Source organism: Ailuropoda melanoleuca, chromosome 2, assembly GCF_002007445.2.
Source record: "Ailuropoda melanoleuca isolate Jingjing chromosome 2, ASM200744v2, whole genome shotgun sequence".
NCBI classification, from domain to species: Eukaryota; Metazoa; Chordata; class Mammalia; order Carnivora; family Ursidae; genus Ailuropoda; species Ailuropoda melanoleuca.
The window spans coordinates 143,086,715-143,104,367 of record NC_048219.1 but is presented as its reverse complement, the minus strand read 5'-3'; the positions used below and the strand labels follow the sequence as shown (position 1 = coordinate 143,104,367).

Below are 17,653 nucleotides of genomic sequence, written 5' to 3'. Positions count from 1 at the left end.
TATCTATTTTTAATTATTAGTTTAGCTTGCTTCTGATTTGTATCAGCATTTTACTGCTGAGCAGTAGTGGAATAAAATGGTGAGGTTAATAATATGCTTTTGTTTGCCACCAGGAGTTTTCTTAGAACTTCTTGTGCTTTCAGAAAATACCACATTTACCAGTAAAATGCAGAAATTATCTTCCCTGTCTGTGACGCAAGTTTGTTAGAACAGTTAATGCCCAGTGGGCAGGTTAGCTTGTGTCAATATGTTAACTGTCATTTTTACCATTTTTTAATGGCCTGTTTACATAGAAAATCAAGAGAATTTTCTTTAAAATTAGAGGCACATGTTTTATACTGAACTCAAATTTTCGGAAATTGTTTCATATATATATAATAGATAATATGCATGAAAGAATCTAGTCTCACGTGTGTGTGTATTAATGATATGAATGAAATTATATCACTTTACGTTTATTTTTGAACATTTCATTGTTGTTGGGAAAACATTCATTACCAGCATATTTGCATTAACTTTCAAAGGTACACCAAGTATTTTAAAATTACAAGAAAACAGGATTTGATTTGTCTTTTGTGAACTGTAAAAATTATTTTTGTTATGATATATTACAAGAATTTTAAGTCTTATTAGAGATAAGTAATTCTCCCTTACAGACTCATAAAGGCACATGAAAATGTTTTTCCATTGCTGTCATTTCTCTGTGCTTGATGTTGGTTTGAATCAGATAAGTCTTTTTTCATTTTCCAGTGACAATGACCTTTGGTTTTCCAATCCATAGTATTCAGCGTCCTTGAGGGCATTCTAACAATGTTAGTGCAGTAAAGCATGCAGACAGTATTTCAAACAAAATCCTGTTCACAGCTGCATGACATAAATCATTCAGTCTGCTTTTTGAGTAACAAGTAATATTGCTTATTAGAAAGCTGCATCAAGTCTGCGGTTAAACAAAGAAGACTCTATATAGATATTTTAAAATAAACCGATGATCTGGCTTTTCATTTCGGTAAAGCTATTAGGCTGTAACATTTCGTGTGTGAAGTGTGTTGGGCATTGGCACAGTATTCTTTCCGAGTCCTGAGGGAGAAGTGAGGAGAAAAAACAAATGATGTTTTTTAATGTAAGGACAGTTAAAGTATGGTACGTTGAGAGCCGTCCAGGTATTCTGTTTACATGGTCGTGGTCCTCACTTCCCATCAGAGCTGGTAGGAATCCACTGAGTTCTGGCTGTGTTTGTATAAGGGATCCATCCCCTCAACTGCTTTAACTCAACATTTCTCCGTACAGTTTTAAGCAGTATCTGGTCTTCCACTGTGCCCCGTGCTTGATTTTATATACTTGTATATTATCGTCATTATGTGCATGTATATTGGCATATATGTCATATATCGTCATATATATAATTGTCATGTGCATGGGGGTTGAAATCTTATCAGCTACATGTTGGCTGGAATTGAATTAGACTACTTTGACTCCAAGTCAGATAGTCACTTTTTGTTAAACTGTTTGCCACTTATGTTACAGAAGATGCTCGGTAGCTTCAGAAATGCTCGTTAAAGAGTGACAAAAAGGAGTGTTGTTGCGTAGTGGCTTACGTTATGGCATCTTACATGTTCTGAAGACATCTGTGAAGATCTTACTAGTGACACCCACCTTTCTTTCCCTAGAAATTTCCTTAATGTCAGTTACCTCAGGAATCAGTATTCATCTGCCCAGGGTGAGACTCACAATTACTAAGTACTAGTAGAAGAGGCAGGTTTCCAAGCACCGGAGCCCACCTCGTAACCAGTACCGGCATTGTCCCTTCTGAAACTTAACACTTGCCTGGCAGACAACGTATCCATTCCTCTTCTTCCTGATTACCCAAGGATGAAGAGCCCAGCCATCCTGGTTCTTTTGAGTGTTTGAGATATTTATAGAGGAATATCCTGTAACTTTGTTTCATTCGTCAATTTTCCAGACACTGGTGGATGTATTGTCAGCTTCTGCTCCTGGTTTCTGCCCTTCCTAAGAAAATTGTGTTTTGGGACGGGGCTTTGAGCGGCCCAAGTTGGCCCATTGCTGTCATGCAGCAAGACTGCAGTGCTCTGTGGACTCTTAAGATACTAATAACTGTGTTTCATATACATATTTTCTGTTTTATGATCCAGCAAAATGTTGAATCACTACAGTTCTGTAAACCATATGTTGAAGCATAGGCTGTGGTAGAAGGAGGCATGATCGTTGGACAGCATCCCACTCAGCTCTGGAAAATACCAGTGAGCATAATCACTGTTTTCCAGTATTCTCTTTCTGACCTTAGACTTTTAGTTTGATGGTCCCACGTACAAGAATTTGTGATCGAGGAACTGAAGGGTTCCAGTGTTAGGATCATCCTAGATCACTAGTGAAGCTTTGGAAGCCCTCTTAATGTTCTTTTTGTAGCCACTGAAATAAAATGAAGATAGAAGACTAGAGAAAGAGAGTATCAGTTATTATTTGTCCTTATAGCCTAGGAACGTTTCAGGATCTCCCCAAATTTTGAGAATATGCTTGCAAGTTCATTTTTCCCCCATTGTTGCACATATTGTGCATACTAAGAGGTTCTATTTTTCTATGTCAGGTCTTCCGTATGCACGTCTGGGTCAGAATTTTTCAAACCTCCTCTCTGATAGGGCTCTATAGCTTAGTTCCTCACAATCTCAATACTGAACACGTTAACACACAGACGAACACTCTAACCTGACTTTACGACCTTCCCCCCAATAGAGTGAGGAGAGCAGCTCCAAGATTTCAGTTTTCTTTGTCCTAACTCCCACTATTGGTCTGCATGTTGCATTGCTAAACCATGACTACTACTCTGTCACCACCCACTTCATCTTCTGTTTTCCTGCCTCATCCTAGATCACTCATTTTTTTAATAATCCCTAGCAAAAGTGATTCATGGTTTGAATATTACAGGAAGTAGAAATTTCAAAATTGTAGGAAGTATATCTGCATATTCTAGCAGGAATTTTTAGCTTAGGAAAATTCGAAGCTGGGAAAGAATTACTGTTCTTGACCTTAGAAGACTCCTTCATAAAACACAGACATTAAGTGCCCTTTGTGTCACTAATCCAATCAGGGTATCAGAACCTTAAGATATCACCCTACTTATTGTAGGACTGAGAGGAGGCATTTCTTGGAGTTGATAGATTTAACTTTTTTTTTTTTAAGATTTTATTTTTAAGTTTTAAGTTTAAGTATTTTTAATCTCCATGCCCAACATGGGGCCTGAACCTACAACCCTGAGATCAAGAGTCCGTGCTGCACCTACTGAGCCAGCCAGGTGCCCTGATTTAACTCTTTGATAGGTGGAAACCAAAGTTGATAGATGGAAACTCTCTTTGGCTGTGGCAACCAAAGAATATCTTTAACATTTCATTGAAGGTTATACTCAAGCTTGAGCTACAGGGAAACCAACAGCAGTGAGAGGACTTCAGTAGTGTCAGGAATGAATCTGACCATAAGGGATTTATTATCCTTGAAATCTGGTCTTGAAGCAAAATAGACATCTCAGTGTTTTTATTGTTCATTCCTCAGCTTGTCATAGCTGTTGTACCCTTGTAGGCTACAGTCGAAATACTTCCTGAAACATTTGCATTCTGCCTCTGAGAAGTTGTCCTGGCTTTTCTTCTGCCCACGTGAACCTCCTTAGATTGTCTCCCTTCAATCCCCAATGCATTTCACTTTTTTTTTTTTGGCTCCTTCTTAGTGCCTTGATATTTTTAAGTGCAGTCACCTGGCTTTGCACTGTTGGTCTTGTTAGCTTGTTTCTAACATAGCATGCCTTTATTATAGTGACAGTAGTGGCTAGAAGCATGTGATCCAGAGTCATATAATCCCAGCTCAAGTGCTGGCCCTACCTATGGCAACTTTAAGCAAATGGGTTCATCTCTCTCGGGTACTGGTTTTCTTACCTATAAAATGGTGATAGTAACAATACTTTATAAAGTTGTTTTTGAGGCATAAACAAAATAGTGTCAAAGCATTTAACAAGAGCCGAGCACATTAAGTGTTTAGTGCAACAGAGTTTACCTTATCTAGTAGTTATCGTCTTAGGCCAGTGATTCTCAAACTTTTTAATCTCTTTTTTTTTTTTTTTTAAGATTTTATTTATTTATTCGACAGAGATAGAGACAGCCAGCAAGAGAGGGAACACAAGCAGGGGGAGTGGGAGAGGAAGAAGCAGGCTCATAGTGGAGGAGCCTGACGTGGGGCTCGATCCCAGGACTCCGGGATCCCGCCCTGAGCCGAAGGCAGGCGCTTAACTGCTGTGCCACCCAGGCGCCCCAGGACTATAAATATTCTTATATCCATTCAGGTGAGGCTTTTGCCATCAAATGAGTTATAAGAAATTATGAAAATACTTTTAGGTTCAAGTCAGACCAGTGTGTATTGCCAAATGAGTTATAAAAATATTTTTACTTTTCAAAGCATTTGGATTTTAGAATTGAGAAAAGGTTGGCCTTTGTTGCTACTATACTTTCAGGCAGTCGCTCTTCATATCCCCACACTGCAGGAACTTTTAAGACAAGTCCATTACATGTTCATTTTAGGCCTCATTGGATGCAGCTGTCGAGAAGAGAGAGCTTTCATACCTGGGTCCTGCTCTCAAAGGAAGAAAAATAGGTACCTATCAATTTGGAACACAAGTTCTCATTTCCAAAGAGGTTTTTTTTTGCATCTTGGCAGCCTCTACTGTCATGTGGGCAGTCAAAGCACATTTAATTAAAACATGCTGAGCATTTTATTATACCTTGGGACAGTTAGCATGTACTTAGAATGATCCAGCTCTATTCATTTGTGGTTAACACGGTATTACTTCCATATCTCACTCAGCTTTCTTTCCTACAGCTTTGAGCTGCCTTATTCCATATTGGGCTCAACATCTTGTCATCTAAAGCAAACTTCTCTGTGTTCTTCACGATCCACTTTTTTTTTTAAGTGACTGATTGGTTTTCCCAGAGAAGTCCAGTTTAAAAGAAGTGCATTAGCAAATTATCAGTGATAAGGTGAGATATGTTGTGATCTTTTCCCATCACACTTATCTGTGATGTTAAAGTATTAATAATGGAAGCATTACCTCTCTTTTCCCCATAGGGTTTCATTTAAGGGTTAGTATATCCTCTGTTCTGAGTACCTGTCCTCTTGATAAAGCTTGAAAACACTGATGTAAGGCAAGATTTGAAAGGTTGCTGTTTTAATGCTTGCTGCCAAAATGATATGTTGACTCTCATCATTGGGGAATCCTAACTATTTTATGAATCTGTGTCAAAAAATAACGCACATTTTATTTTTATTTATTTATTTTTAAGATTTTATGTATTTATTTGACAGAGAGAGCTCGTACAAGCAGGGGGAACAGCAGGGAGAGGGAGAGGGGAGCAGAGGGAGAGGGAGACAGAGGGAGATGGAGACAGAGGGCAAGGGAGAAGCAGGCTCCCCGCTGAGCAGAGAGCCCAACACAGGGCTCTATCCCATCATGACCTGAGCTGAAGGCAGATGCTTAACCAACTGAGCCACCCAGGCACCCCAAAAAATAATGCACATTTTAATAAACACATTCTAGTGCAACTTCTAAGACTGAGAATATGACAATAGAATCCTTTTGCTACAAAACTATGTTGGTTTATGGAAAATGTGTGGGTTAGGAATAATTGTCTCAAAGGATGAATAACAGCAAAGGGAAAAAAAATATTGTTTGCAACTTTTCCTGTAAGAAAAGAACAAGGAGGATGTACAGTAGATTCTTAGATGTTGTGGGGATAGGGGTGCCCACCTCCCCACACAGTTGATAATCCGAATATAACTTTTGACTCCCCCAAAGCTTAACTACAAAGCCTTACTAATAACGTAGTTGACTAACAAATATTTTGTATGTTATATGCATTATATATTGTATTCTTACAAGAAAGTAAGCTAGAGAAAATAAAATGTTATTGAGAAAATCATAAGGGAGAGAAAATACATTTACAGTACTCTACTGTATTTATTAAAAAAAAAATCCTCATATGCGTGGACCTGCACAGTTCACACACATGTAGCTCAAGGGTCAGCTGAACACTGTTTCTACTGAGGGAGATGAGGGCATTTGAGACAACAGAGTTATGGTTCTTAGATGACTATCTAGGAAGCTCTCCACTAAAAGTGCAGTTTTAGTTGGTTATTTTCCAGAACTTCTATTTATAAAAAGCAAAAACTCTGCCAAGAGTTTTCATGTGATTACATTTTTAACATCTGTAACTTCAAGTGCTCTGATGGTTAAAAGTCTAAGTTGGTGGATGTGGAAAAGAGCTAATCAGGTATATTCTTTTTGCGTGTGTGGTGAAATGTCTATACCATATGGTAGGAGGAATTACAAGGACTTCATCAAGAGTTAACTCATTACAGTCTGATTTTAGAAGTGTGAGCTATAGAAAAATCAAGTGGAAAGATATATATATATATATTTTTGCTGTTGTTTTGTGTATTCTGTTTTTTGTGGTAGAGTAAGGTTAGGCAATGTGTCATGTTGTTAGAGGTGAATTTTTTTACTTACCTAATAAAATCCAAATGAAAGCCATTTGAGAATGTTTAGATGTTACTGGGAGGCTTGGCAGGAGTTAAATCTCCTCTTGAAGTTCTCTGTTAGAAACCTTGTGGTTAAGTGGGCATATCTGAGGACTTTCTGTTACTGTGCCAACATGCTAGGATAGACAGTATCGGAAGTGATCAGATTCTTTGAAGAGAAGACCTCAGAGGGATAGGACTTGCCATTTAGAAGAAGAAATAGTAGGTTGGAAAATGACAACCTTTACCTTTGAATTGAGTTGAATGACCCAGTTCCTGTGTATAGCTTTTTGTTTCCCAGCCTATAGTGAAAAGTTTGAGTCAGCAGAAAGACTTCATTTGTGTAGTCTGTTTGGTAGGTCTGCCAAGTTGGTTAGAGGAAACATTGCTTAGGTCTTTAATAAAAGGCCAAACTTGAGTTTTAAAAAAAGGAGAGGTTTCCAATTTTGGTTCACATTTCATTCAGGAGGCTTTGTTGGCCCAAGCTATGGGTCATGGTGAGGAGATGAGCACTGCATTGACAAAATGTTTGTTTTTGGAGATCTTTGGTGAAGCTACATGTGAGCACTGTAGTTGTAGTCAGAAATTTTCTACCATGTAGTAGTGGTTCTGGGTCATTAGTCTCTGAAGAATTAAAAACAATTATCTTTGGTTTTAAAAATAGTTTATTTCTGTCCGAATTGTATCATGACACATCAGTTTTCAACTTGGAACCGTTTTTTTTTTTTAAAGATTTTATTTATTTATTCATTCAACAGAGATAGAGACAGCCAGCGAGAGAGAGAACACAAGCAGGGGGAGTGGGAGAGGAAGAAGCAGGCCCACAGCGGAAGAGCCTGACGTGGGGCTCGATCCCACAACGCCGGGATCACGCCCCGAGCCAAAGGCAGACGCTCAACCGCTGTGCCACCCAGGCGCCCCTCAACTTGGAACCGTTTTAAATGACTATTTCTTCTAAGGGTGAATTTAACTGACCTGATTTGGCCATGACTTTGCAGAGTGAATTTTAATCATCTTAGTTGAAATGCTTACTTCCAATGTTTTGAAGCATTTTCTAGGAAAGAAGTTTAGTCAGGATATGAGATACCTAGAAACATAGTGAAGCACTTTTTTATTTGTTTCCTCATTTGTTTAAAATTTTATGTTATTATGAGCCTTTCAATTTTACTCTGAATTTTTGTATTCCAAGAAATATATTTCTTTTATTTATTTTTATTCCCCCCGAAATACATTTCTTTTAGACTAAGAAGTTTCATTGTTTTCTTTTGTGACTCTCTCAAATGATAACAATAGAATTATTTATTTATTGTGAATTTTATGCCCTTGTTCTTTTAAAAAGATCAGTTTATAGTAAAATAGAATTTCGTGATCACAAGCATCTCATTATTTTAGTATGCCAAAATTTGGTACAGAAACAGAATAGCAACGTGTCATTAATGCCTTTCATTTTCTGATTAAAGCAGGACAGGGAATCTCTTGCCAGTCGGTTGAAAGGTGAGTCTTCATTTGAAGGGAAGAAAGGCTCTTTTTCTTGTCAACAAATGTCATTCTTTTTACAGAAATCAAAATTGTTAATTTTCAAACTGAAGGCAATCTGAAACAAATGTGCTTTAAAACATTAATCACGGTTTTTGAGAGTTCATGCCTCATTAGCTTAAACCTCATTTAAAATGCAACATAGTCCTTTTTGAGAAAAATCCATCATATTGTTAAAAAGTTGCAAAAGTCTTTTTGGTTTGAGTCTAAAACAATAAACAGCTTAAATTTAACATTCTGGTCTGTTCTACAATGAACTGTTTATTTTTTAGAATAAAAAGCTAAGCAGATTTTTTTTTTTAAATTTTTATTTATTTATTCGATAGAGATAGAGACAGCCAGCGAGAGAGGGAACACAAGCAGGGGGAGTGGGAGAGGAAGAAGCAGGCTCATAGCAGAGGAGCCTGATGTGGGGCTCGATCCCACAACGCCGGGATCGCGCCCTGAGTCGAAGGCAGACGCTTAACTGCCGTGCCACCCAGGCGCCCCAAAAGCTAAGCAGATTTAAACTTAACCAGAAGAATGTTGTTTTAAACCAAAGAATTCATATAGCTATATAATGATATACGAACTATGTGATAAAAAGAATGAAATTTTGTTTGTTTGTTTTCTAAAGTCATTTTCAACAACATCCGTAGATATACTGGATGTAAATAGGATCCAGCTGGAGAGAGCACAAAGATTTACTCAATCACACAGTGTTTTAGGTGTAATATAAAAATGCAGAATACTAGGGTATTTATAAATTTAATCTTGTCGGTCAATAAATGAACACTTTGAGTACCTCCCAAATAGCCCTAATATTGTGAGTTATAATATATCCTATCAAAGATATTATCCTAGGTATATTTTACTAAGATTTTGAAATCATTGCTTAAAGATACAGATGGGCATTTTGAAATTTTTAATATTAAAGGAAAAAAGTGAATTTCTTAAAAATATTAATATTTAGAGAAAAAGGCAGCACAGAAGAAAATTATAGGCAAAAGCAAGTTCAACACTAGAACTTGCTTAAACTCTGAATCTTTGAGTTTGGAAAAGTGAGAAAAAAGTTGGAATAATTTTTCATAGACATGATAAAATATGTAAAAGTAAGATCTCCTTGACTCACAATTCCAGCAATTAATTGAAAGTAAAAGAAAATTTCATTATGAAACTGTTCTCTTTTCCTTAATGAATGCCTGCTATTCAACAGATTCAATTAGAACAGGGCAAAGAGGGAAAGAAGGCCTGCATAGAGATTCTGAGGGGAATTCAAAGACTATACGGGAGGATGGTGCCTTATGATGTGTCAAGTTGCCACAAAGCTTGTATCTGATTTCCAGCCTCTCAGACTGGGAATATGATTTCCCAGGTAGTGTATTCATTTCAAGAGCCCACTCAAAAAATTAGCCCATGGAATTGGCTAAATGAGACTTTTCTCTATCTGAATCATTTTCCCCATTTTCTGTTCTTAGAGATAGTTAACTTATACTTTTTGTTTCTAATAGTTTTTTTCCCCTCCTTAGGCGTTTTTAATAGTTTTTTCCCTCCTTACAAATGTAATATATTCATTATATAATTTTTTAAAAACCACATAGATGTATAAGATAGGTCAAGTCACCATCTAGAGAAGCCTTACTCCTCCTGGTTCTGGGGAAAAACAATGCCCAATGGCCTAGGGGGTCCATTGTATGTAGTAAGTTAACTTCTCTCCTGTGCTTCTAGAGAGACACCCATCCATGGGAGAGCAGAGAAAATAGTCACTCACAACATTTTCTGTGCTCTGTGGGTTGAATGAGGAACCTGGATGAGAAAGGCTGATCTAGAGATCACGACTGTTACTTAAATGAGTGTATGCTATTCTAGATCTTTCATATTCTCTCTCGTTGGCCCTCTGCCCCCATATATACACACACATAAATCTTTTCTTTCATTTCTGAAAGTGAGATCAGACTGTATGTACTAATCAACTTGGTCTTCATTTTCATACAGTTTACTGGTCTCCTTTTTTCCTTTGTTTTCCTGCATTTATTTGTTTAGATTTTGCTTACAGTCACAGAGGAATATGTCTGCAACAGAACCTGTCTTTTTACTTTCCCACTTGCTTCGACACCACGCCATCCACCCGCCTTCTCAGACCTCGCCCACCACCTGTGACCTCTGAGCTCATTACTCCCCACCTCCTCTGAGTCTTTGCTCCATCTGTTTTACTGGCTGTTTCTTCTACCTCTGGCCTTCCTGAGGCTTGTGTTGTTTTCTCTAACTCATGAGAATTGGTCTGGGCTTGACTACAGTACCCCTCTCCCTGTAGACATCGGGGTATTTAGTGGAAAGTAAGTACCAGGCAGAAGAAAACACATTTCATTACGTATAGACGCTTCCTGGACATCTCAGCCCAAGATCCCTCCAGTGCCTGAATCTCAAGCCTTCCTCAACATGTCTTTTATTTCAACCAGTCTGCATTATTTTGCGGTTCCTCAAACACTTCCTGAACTCTCTTGTTTCTGTGCCTCTACTCACTATGTTCCTTTGTTCAGAATGCTGTTCTCCCTCTTACTTCCAGTCTCCTTCCCTTAGACCCTTGACTTTAAAAATCATCTGTCTTTGAAAGCCCTCATCAGAGGATGCCACCTCTGTTTTTTCTTTTTTGGCACCCTGGCTTAAAATGATTCCTTCTTGGGGTGCCTGGGTGGCTCAGTCAGTTAAGTGTCTGCCTTTGGCTCAGGTCACGATCCCGGGATCCTGGGATCGAGCTCCATGTCGACTCCCTGCTCAGTGGAGAGCCTGCTTCCCCCACTGCCTGCTGCTCCGCCTGCTTGTGCTCTCTCTCACGCTCTCTCTCTCAACGAATAGATAAAATCTTAAAAAAAAAAAAAAGTGATTCCTTCTTTCCCTCTATTCTTTCATCAATTCAGCAAATACTGGGGACCTGTTCTTGCCAGGCATTTTGACCAAATGATGGTTTGTAAAATTCTTATAATTATGTTTAAGAGTATTATGTATTATTCTTATTATACTCTTATATGTTACTTTTATTATATTACCTTGTTTGTATAATAATATCCATCTTATTTTCCTTACTTCCCTTGAAGGCATAAATTACATCTGTACCCACCTCGTAACTGACATTTTTTACCCACAGAAAGTGTTTAGTACAGATTTCTTGAATGAATGAAACTTTCTGATTATTTTGAGTACACCAGCATAACTTTTTTTTTTTTTAATAAAGTCATCTTTTATGTAGATACAAAAGTATTACTGACACAGGCAAGGGAGAAAATCTCTTAATGGATTTTATAGGTAGGTACTTAATTTAAACACTCATCCATACCATGCTAAGGTTATTTTAAGCAGCTGTCCTTGAGTTTTTAAAGATGGTTTTAAGGTGAGCTGTCCTTGAATCATAGGTTGTCTGGCTGTCATTCTCAGTCTTGCTCTAGTGATGGAAGTCTGTCATGTTTGTATGCTTGGTGTGGGTAGGTTTTCTGACAGAATCAAAATGAGGTGACGGGGTCCTTGAAACTTCCAGATGAAGGCAGATCACAGACATTTGGTGCTTATTGGCCCATAACTTCCTTTGAATAAGCTGAAAGAACCATAAACTGCTAAAAGACCACATAATTTCTTCTCTTTTCTCTTCTTTGTTAACTTTTGTATTTCTCTCTTAGATGAAATGTATCTTAGCCCACCATACCCCATATCCTTGATATGCCAAGGAAATCATGGTTTAAAACAGTTATTCTCAAAGTGTGGTTGGGGGACCTTTGGGGGTCCCCAAGTTTTTTTCTGAGTTTCCACAAAGTCAAAACAGAATAATGAGACAATATTATTTGCCTTTTTCATTCTCATTCTCTCGTGAGTGTCTAGTTGAGTCTTCCAGAAGGTACATGGCAAGTGATATAACAATAGATTAAATACAGAGGCAGATATGAGAATCTGTCTTCAATTAGAACAGACATTAAAGAGATTTGCAAAATGTATAACTCATTTTTTATTTTGAGAAATAAAGTTATCTTTTATAAAAGTGTTAAAATATAGTGACCTTATTATTTAACAAATTAACAAGTAAAAATTTGTTAAAACAAATGAGAACAAATTCAAACGTGTCAGTTTTAATTTCTAATATGGTTAATATCAGTAGATATTAAAAGCTCTTTAGAATCCGGGTTTTTGAAACCAAAAGTTTGAGAACCACTGGTTTAAAAGATATGAAATATTTAAAAGAGAACAGACTTTTAACAGATTACAAGATGAAGTCCTTTTGATGTAGTCAAGGTGTCTTCAAACTGGAATATATAATAATTGATTAATTGGCTTCTAGATGCTGGGTGTTTAGGTTGAATACAGTTTTTTGGTCTTTATTTATTTATTTTTTTTAAAGATTTATTCATTTATTTGAGAGAGAGAAAGTGAGCAAGAGCAGGAGGGGCAGAGGGAGGAGAAGAGAGAATCTCAGGCAGACTCTGTGCCAAGCAGCCCAATACGGGGCTCGATCTCATGACCCTGAGATCACGACCTGAGCCAAAACCAAGAGTTTGAGGCTTAACAGACTGTGCCACTGTGCTGCCCCCCAGTTTTTTAGGTCTTAAAAGTAAAATTGCAGGGGTGCCTGGGTGATGCAGTCCATCAAGCGGTGACTCTTGATTTTGGCTCAGGTCATGATCTCAGGGTCAAGAGATGGAGCCTTGTGTCAGGCTCTGCCTTCAGCACGGAGTCTGCTTGGGATTCTCTCTCTGCCTCTTCCTCTGCTCCTCCCTCCACTTGCACTCTCTCTTCCTCTCTAAAAGAATAAATAACATCTTTTTTTAAAAAAGTAATATTGCAGTGATATTCTTCTATATTGCCATTTTCCAAACATCCCTAATTGTTTTATAATAAATTCCTAGAAAGACAACAGAACTGCTGGGTCAAAAGGTATGCAGAAGGAACTGGCATGACTTGTTATATAAATTCAGAGGCCAAATATGCTTCCTGTTTGTTGTTGTTGTTAATTAGTGCCCCAGTTAGCCGGAAGTTCAGTGTCTTTAGGCAGCCTCCTCCTCCTGCAAGTTTGAGCACCAGGAGTCTTACTCAGTCCCACAGTGGTCCCATCTTCTTCCAAATGCCAGAAAGAGAGCTGTGCTATAATAGTACACCGTCTGTCTTCCTTATCTTTATCACTTTCTGTCAGTGTTTAAGACCAACCCCATATTGCTTGTTGTTAGTTGCTTGTCTTACTGCTGCTTGGATGCTGTTTCTGGTCAGAATTGGCCCAGGTCACAATTGTGACCCCACTTGGAGGTCCAGATTGCAGTTTGTTAGTTCGTGTTCTCATACTCAACAATTCATTGCCGGGGAGGTTGAGGACACTTCTCTCATCAGCCCCATGCTGGGTCAGAATCTGTCTTCCCTAATAAACCCATAAGCCCTTTGGGTGGCCCTACATCACCAGTTGCAGTTATTCCATTTCCAAGGTCATTTTATTTCAGGAGTGTCCTTGTCTTTTTTTGCCAGTGGACTTGGTTTGGGCTATGAGTTTCTTCTATAATAGAACTTAATTTTGAGTCTGAGGCATCAAAGATTGGGGTATTGTTTCTTCCCTTCCAGAAGAACGTAGGGTCCTGGCAAATCAGTCTCCCCAACTCTAGCAACTAATTCTGCTCACCAAGAGGCTGGGGCTTGTTTTTCTTTTTTTTTTTTTTGTTTTTTTGTTTAAATATTTTATTTATTTATTCGACAGAGATAGAGACAGCCAGCGAGAGAGGGAACACAAGCAGGGGAGTGGGAGAGGAAGAAGCAGGCTCATAGCGGAGGAGCCTGACGTGGGGCTCCATCCCATAACGCCGGGATCACGCCCTGAGCCGAAGGCAGACGCTTAACCGCTGTGCCACCCAGGCGCCCCTGGGGCTTGTTTTTCTGAACTATCTAACCGTGCTCCCGCCTTGGGCTCCTTTCCCCTGAGTTCTGAGGACAGTGGTGCTTACCCATTGCCTAGCTTGGTCAACAAAAAGACCAAGGTGACCTAAGGTTGCTACCCTTAGGCATAAGAAAGATCGTCATAATTTTTAAGTCTTTTCTTTCAAAGAGCATCTTATTTGAGCTCTGCCGCAACAGATGCCCGTTAAACACTTATGAAGGCTTAGGGTTTGTATTGCTAATTGCACTCCAGAGAGGCTGCCCGCCCCCATCAGCAAAAAATAGATTGCTAGGAGAAGACTTTTATTTATTTTATTTTTTTTTAAAAGATTTTGTTTATTTATTCGACAGAGATAGAGACAGCCATCGAGAGAGGGAACACAAGCAGGGGGAGTGGGAGAGGAAGAAGCAGGCTCATAGAGGAGGAGCCCGATTTGGGGCTCGATCCCATAACGCCGGGATCACGCCCTGAGCCGAAGGCAGACGCTTAACCGCTGTGCCACCCAGGCGCCCCAGGAGAAGACTTTTAAAACCTAAACTTCACCGTTAAAGGTCACTAATCGTTAGAATTGTTTTAATATTAAGGGAAGCTCAAACTTTTCTCCCACTATTTCTTGGTTATTTGCTAAATGCTCATTTTATTTGGCCACAAAATAGTGATCTGTAGCATCTTGAATAATGCCTTCTGTGATACAGTAAATATATGGGGAAGAACAAATAAGAAGAAGAAAATGCACAGCTGAAATCATTGACGGTGGCCTGAGGTTAATATGGTAATATGTCACTGTGTTTTTAAATTTACCTTAGGTGAGGGCAGGAGGGGGTACTCATTTACTAAAGGTCTCCTAAGTGCAGGGTGCTTTATGTGTGACACATAGTTTGATCCTCACAACAGACCTGTGTTGTTACGACTCCCATTTTAGATGATGATGTTACTCTGTAGATAAGATTCAGAGAGGTAGTAAATTTCCTTAAGTCACACATACAGCCTTAAGTAAAAGTTGATGCTCCCTAGAAAGCCCTATCTAGGACTGGATACACGGTTCCCCAGAGGCAGGATTTTGAGAATTAGCCTCTTTCTCACCTTCTCCGAAGTCAAAGCAATCTACAGAAGGCTCTCACTACTTTGGTACAGGTTTTGCATAGGGTTTGTGAGGAATTGGAGCCAGTCACAAAGTTAGAGGGCACGGTCCCAAAGGCTTTCCTTAATTCTGACACCACCTGCAAGTTGGAGGGGGTTCTCTCAAACTCCCCTCAGGCTTGATAATTCACTGGAAGGACTCATAGAACTCACTAATCGCTGTTAATGCAGTCATGATTTATTACAGGGAAAGGTGCAAATTGAAATCAGCCAAGGGAAGAAGCACATAAGGTAGGGTCCAGGAGAAGTATAAATGTGGCGCTTCTGTTGTCCTCTCTGTTTAAAACAGCCCCCACACATAGCACTGAAGTGATGTCTGGGGTTGCTAAGCTCAAGAAGGCTGTGATGTATCTTATGGAGAAAGATATATGTGTTAGATGAGCTTCCCTGAGGCATGAGTTATAGTGCTGTTGGCTGTGAGTTCAGTGTTAATGAGTCACAGTGCTTATTAAATAAGGTGTCTTTAAAAAGAAACACAAATAAAACAAGGTTGTGTATTGATGGGCTGATGAGAGTGTTGTGACCAGAGGCATACAGGAACCTCATCTTGTGTTTTCCCCTGGAAGCAGTGGCTCAGTGTTCACTTATTCAGTGTTCGAGGTGACTCATAGAATATAACTATGACAAATAATGAAAGTCAGCTGTATTTGTTGCATTACTTCATTACTCATTAATTCATATAATCTTTTCTTTGTTCATTAAAAAACATATTTGAGCACTCCTACTGAGTGCCAAGCAGTTTCTACATGACTTAGAATTTTCTTTCTGTGTTCTTATGCCTATCATTAGTAGTCTTGCTGTAGCCCTCTGGCTCCAAATATTTGTGTGGTTTATAAGTGAAGTGTTGGCATTTTAAAGGTTGAGGGGAATGATGAGTCTATTATCATTTTTACTTAATCCGCATATGCTAGATTCAGCCTTCTCAATAAACTTTCCAGAAATTTTCTTGCCTCCTTGGTGACCAGGATTTTTTGGGCCAGATTCCTTAATGGGTTTATGTTGGGTACCAGCAGAACCAGGTGATGTATCTGGCCACAGTTAGTCCCACACCAAGCTTCTGTGTCTGACGATCTAGCTGCATGGTCTTGCAGGCAGAACTTTTGACCAGCAGAATCATTACTGAGCTGTGCTTTACCAATGAGATGCCAGACCACACTGGTGCCTCTCCTTTTTCTGATTCCCCCCATCTCCCTCATGTGTTTGTATTTCCATCTCTTGCCACCTCCTCTTTATACTGTCTCCTAAGTCCTCATTCAAGCAGAGTGAGGGGAAATGGACTGAAGAGCAGTTGTTCACCTCATATCCCTGTGGTTCCCTGGATGCACTGTCTTCCAATGGAGTGTTTCTCATTTCTTGGTTTTGATTGTCCATGATGTATGAAGAAGTACCTTGCTGCTTTTCTCTCCTGATGTTAATAAAACCATTTACACTGGAATCCCCCAAATGTGATGGAGGAGGTACATTTCTGAGGATTGAAAGTGTTACCTGGTCAATAGTACTGAAAAAGAAAAATTCCAATGATTTCAGGGATCTTTCCATGAAACAGTTGTAGAGTTATGCCCAAAGATACAAAGACTTTATTGACTATTAGTGACTGTGAGAAATGAGTGCCTGCTGTAAAAATTAACCTTGATGTTTTTATGTGATAACCAGTTTAATAAATATAGTAATTTTCTTTGAACATCTTTGTGAAACTGTACTCTAAGAAGGTAAGGACCAAGACTAAAAAACTTCTGAATGCCCTTTTGAGTCTAACACAATGCCTAGGACACATAGACCGCAACAAATATATATTAACTATATGATTAAATATATATTAATATAACTTAATTACATTAAATATCTGTGATTAAAATATAAATATTCAATAATGTTAATTTGGTGTTTATTCTTCCAGATACAGATGAATATAGACCTCCTGTTTGGAAATCTTACTGTAAGTATACAAATAATTTTAAATTGGGTGGGTTATAGTGCTTTATAAGTGATAGAGAAATAATAAGATCATTAGATAAGAAGATTCATTTCATTTTATACCCATTATTGAAGAATTAATTTACAGCAGTATTTGGGAATAGCGTAGAAGTAATTTTGGGAAAACAGGAGTGTTTCCATAAGGTCTGTCTATGGTTTGCGTGTCTGGAATGCACCGCATCCTTCTGAGTTTGCGTGGAATTCCATACTGAAATTGAGGCCACTTGTTGACATTGGCTGTTAAAACTAATGCAAAGAGAAGCTAACTAAGAATTCAAGCAATGTAATTATTCTCAAATCCTAATTCTTTGTGTGAAAAAGGACTATATAAGTGATAAGTCAGAAGGCTATCTTGATTGAATGAGTGGGTGAAAAGAGGCAAAAGCAAAGTGGGTTTTTGTGTGTGTTTGGTTTTTTAGGAATTGCTTTCCCGAATACAAAAGAGAGAAAATTGGATTCTATATTGCTCTTTAAACTTTGCATTAGAATAAAAACCTTTTCAAACGAGTCTAGGTTCTTAGCCCTTTTTTCCCCTTCCTTGTTTCCTAGAGAATA

At 38.5% G+C, this 17,653-nt stretch overlaps 1 protein-coding gene across 2 annotated transcripts in view; it reads left to right on the top strand.

Moving 5' to 3' along the window:
* Positions 1 to 17,653, top strand: part of CHN1 (chimerin 1) — a 192,626-nt gene that overhangs the window by 28,612 nt on the left and 146,361 nt on the right. For both annotated transcript variants that reach the window (XM_011226216.3, XM_034654759.1), the window contains exon 3: positions 17,022 to 17,060. In XM_011226216.3, coding sequence (XP_011224518.1) covers positions 17,022 to 17,060 — 39 coding nt within the window. The remainder of the gene's footprint in view (positions 1 to 17,021; positions 17,061 to 17,653) is intronic.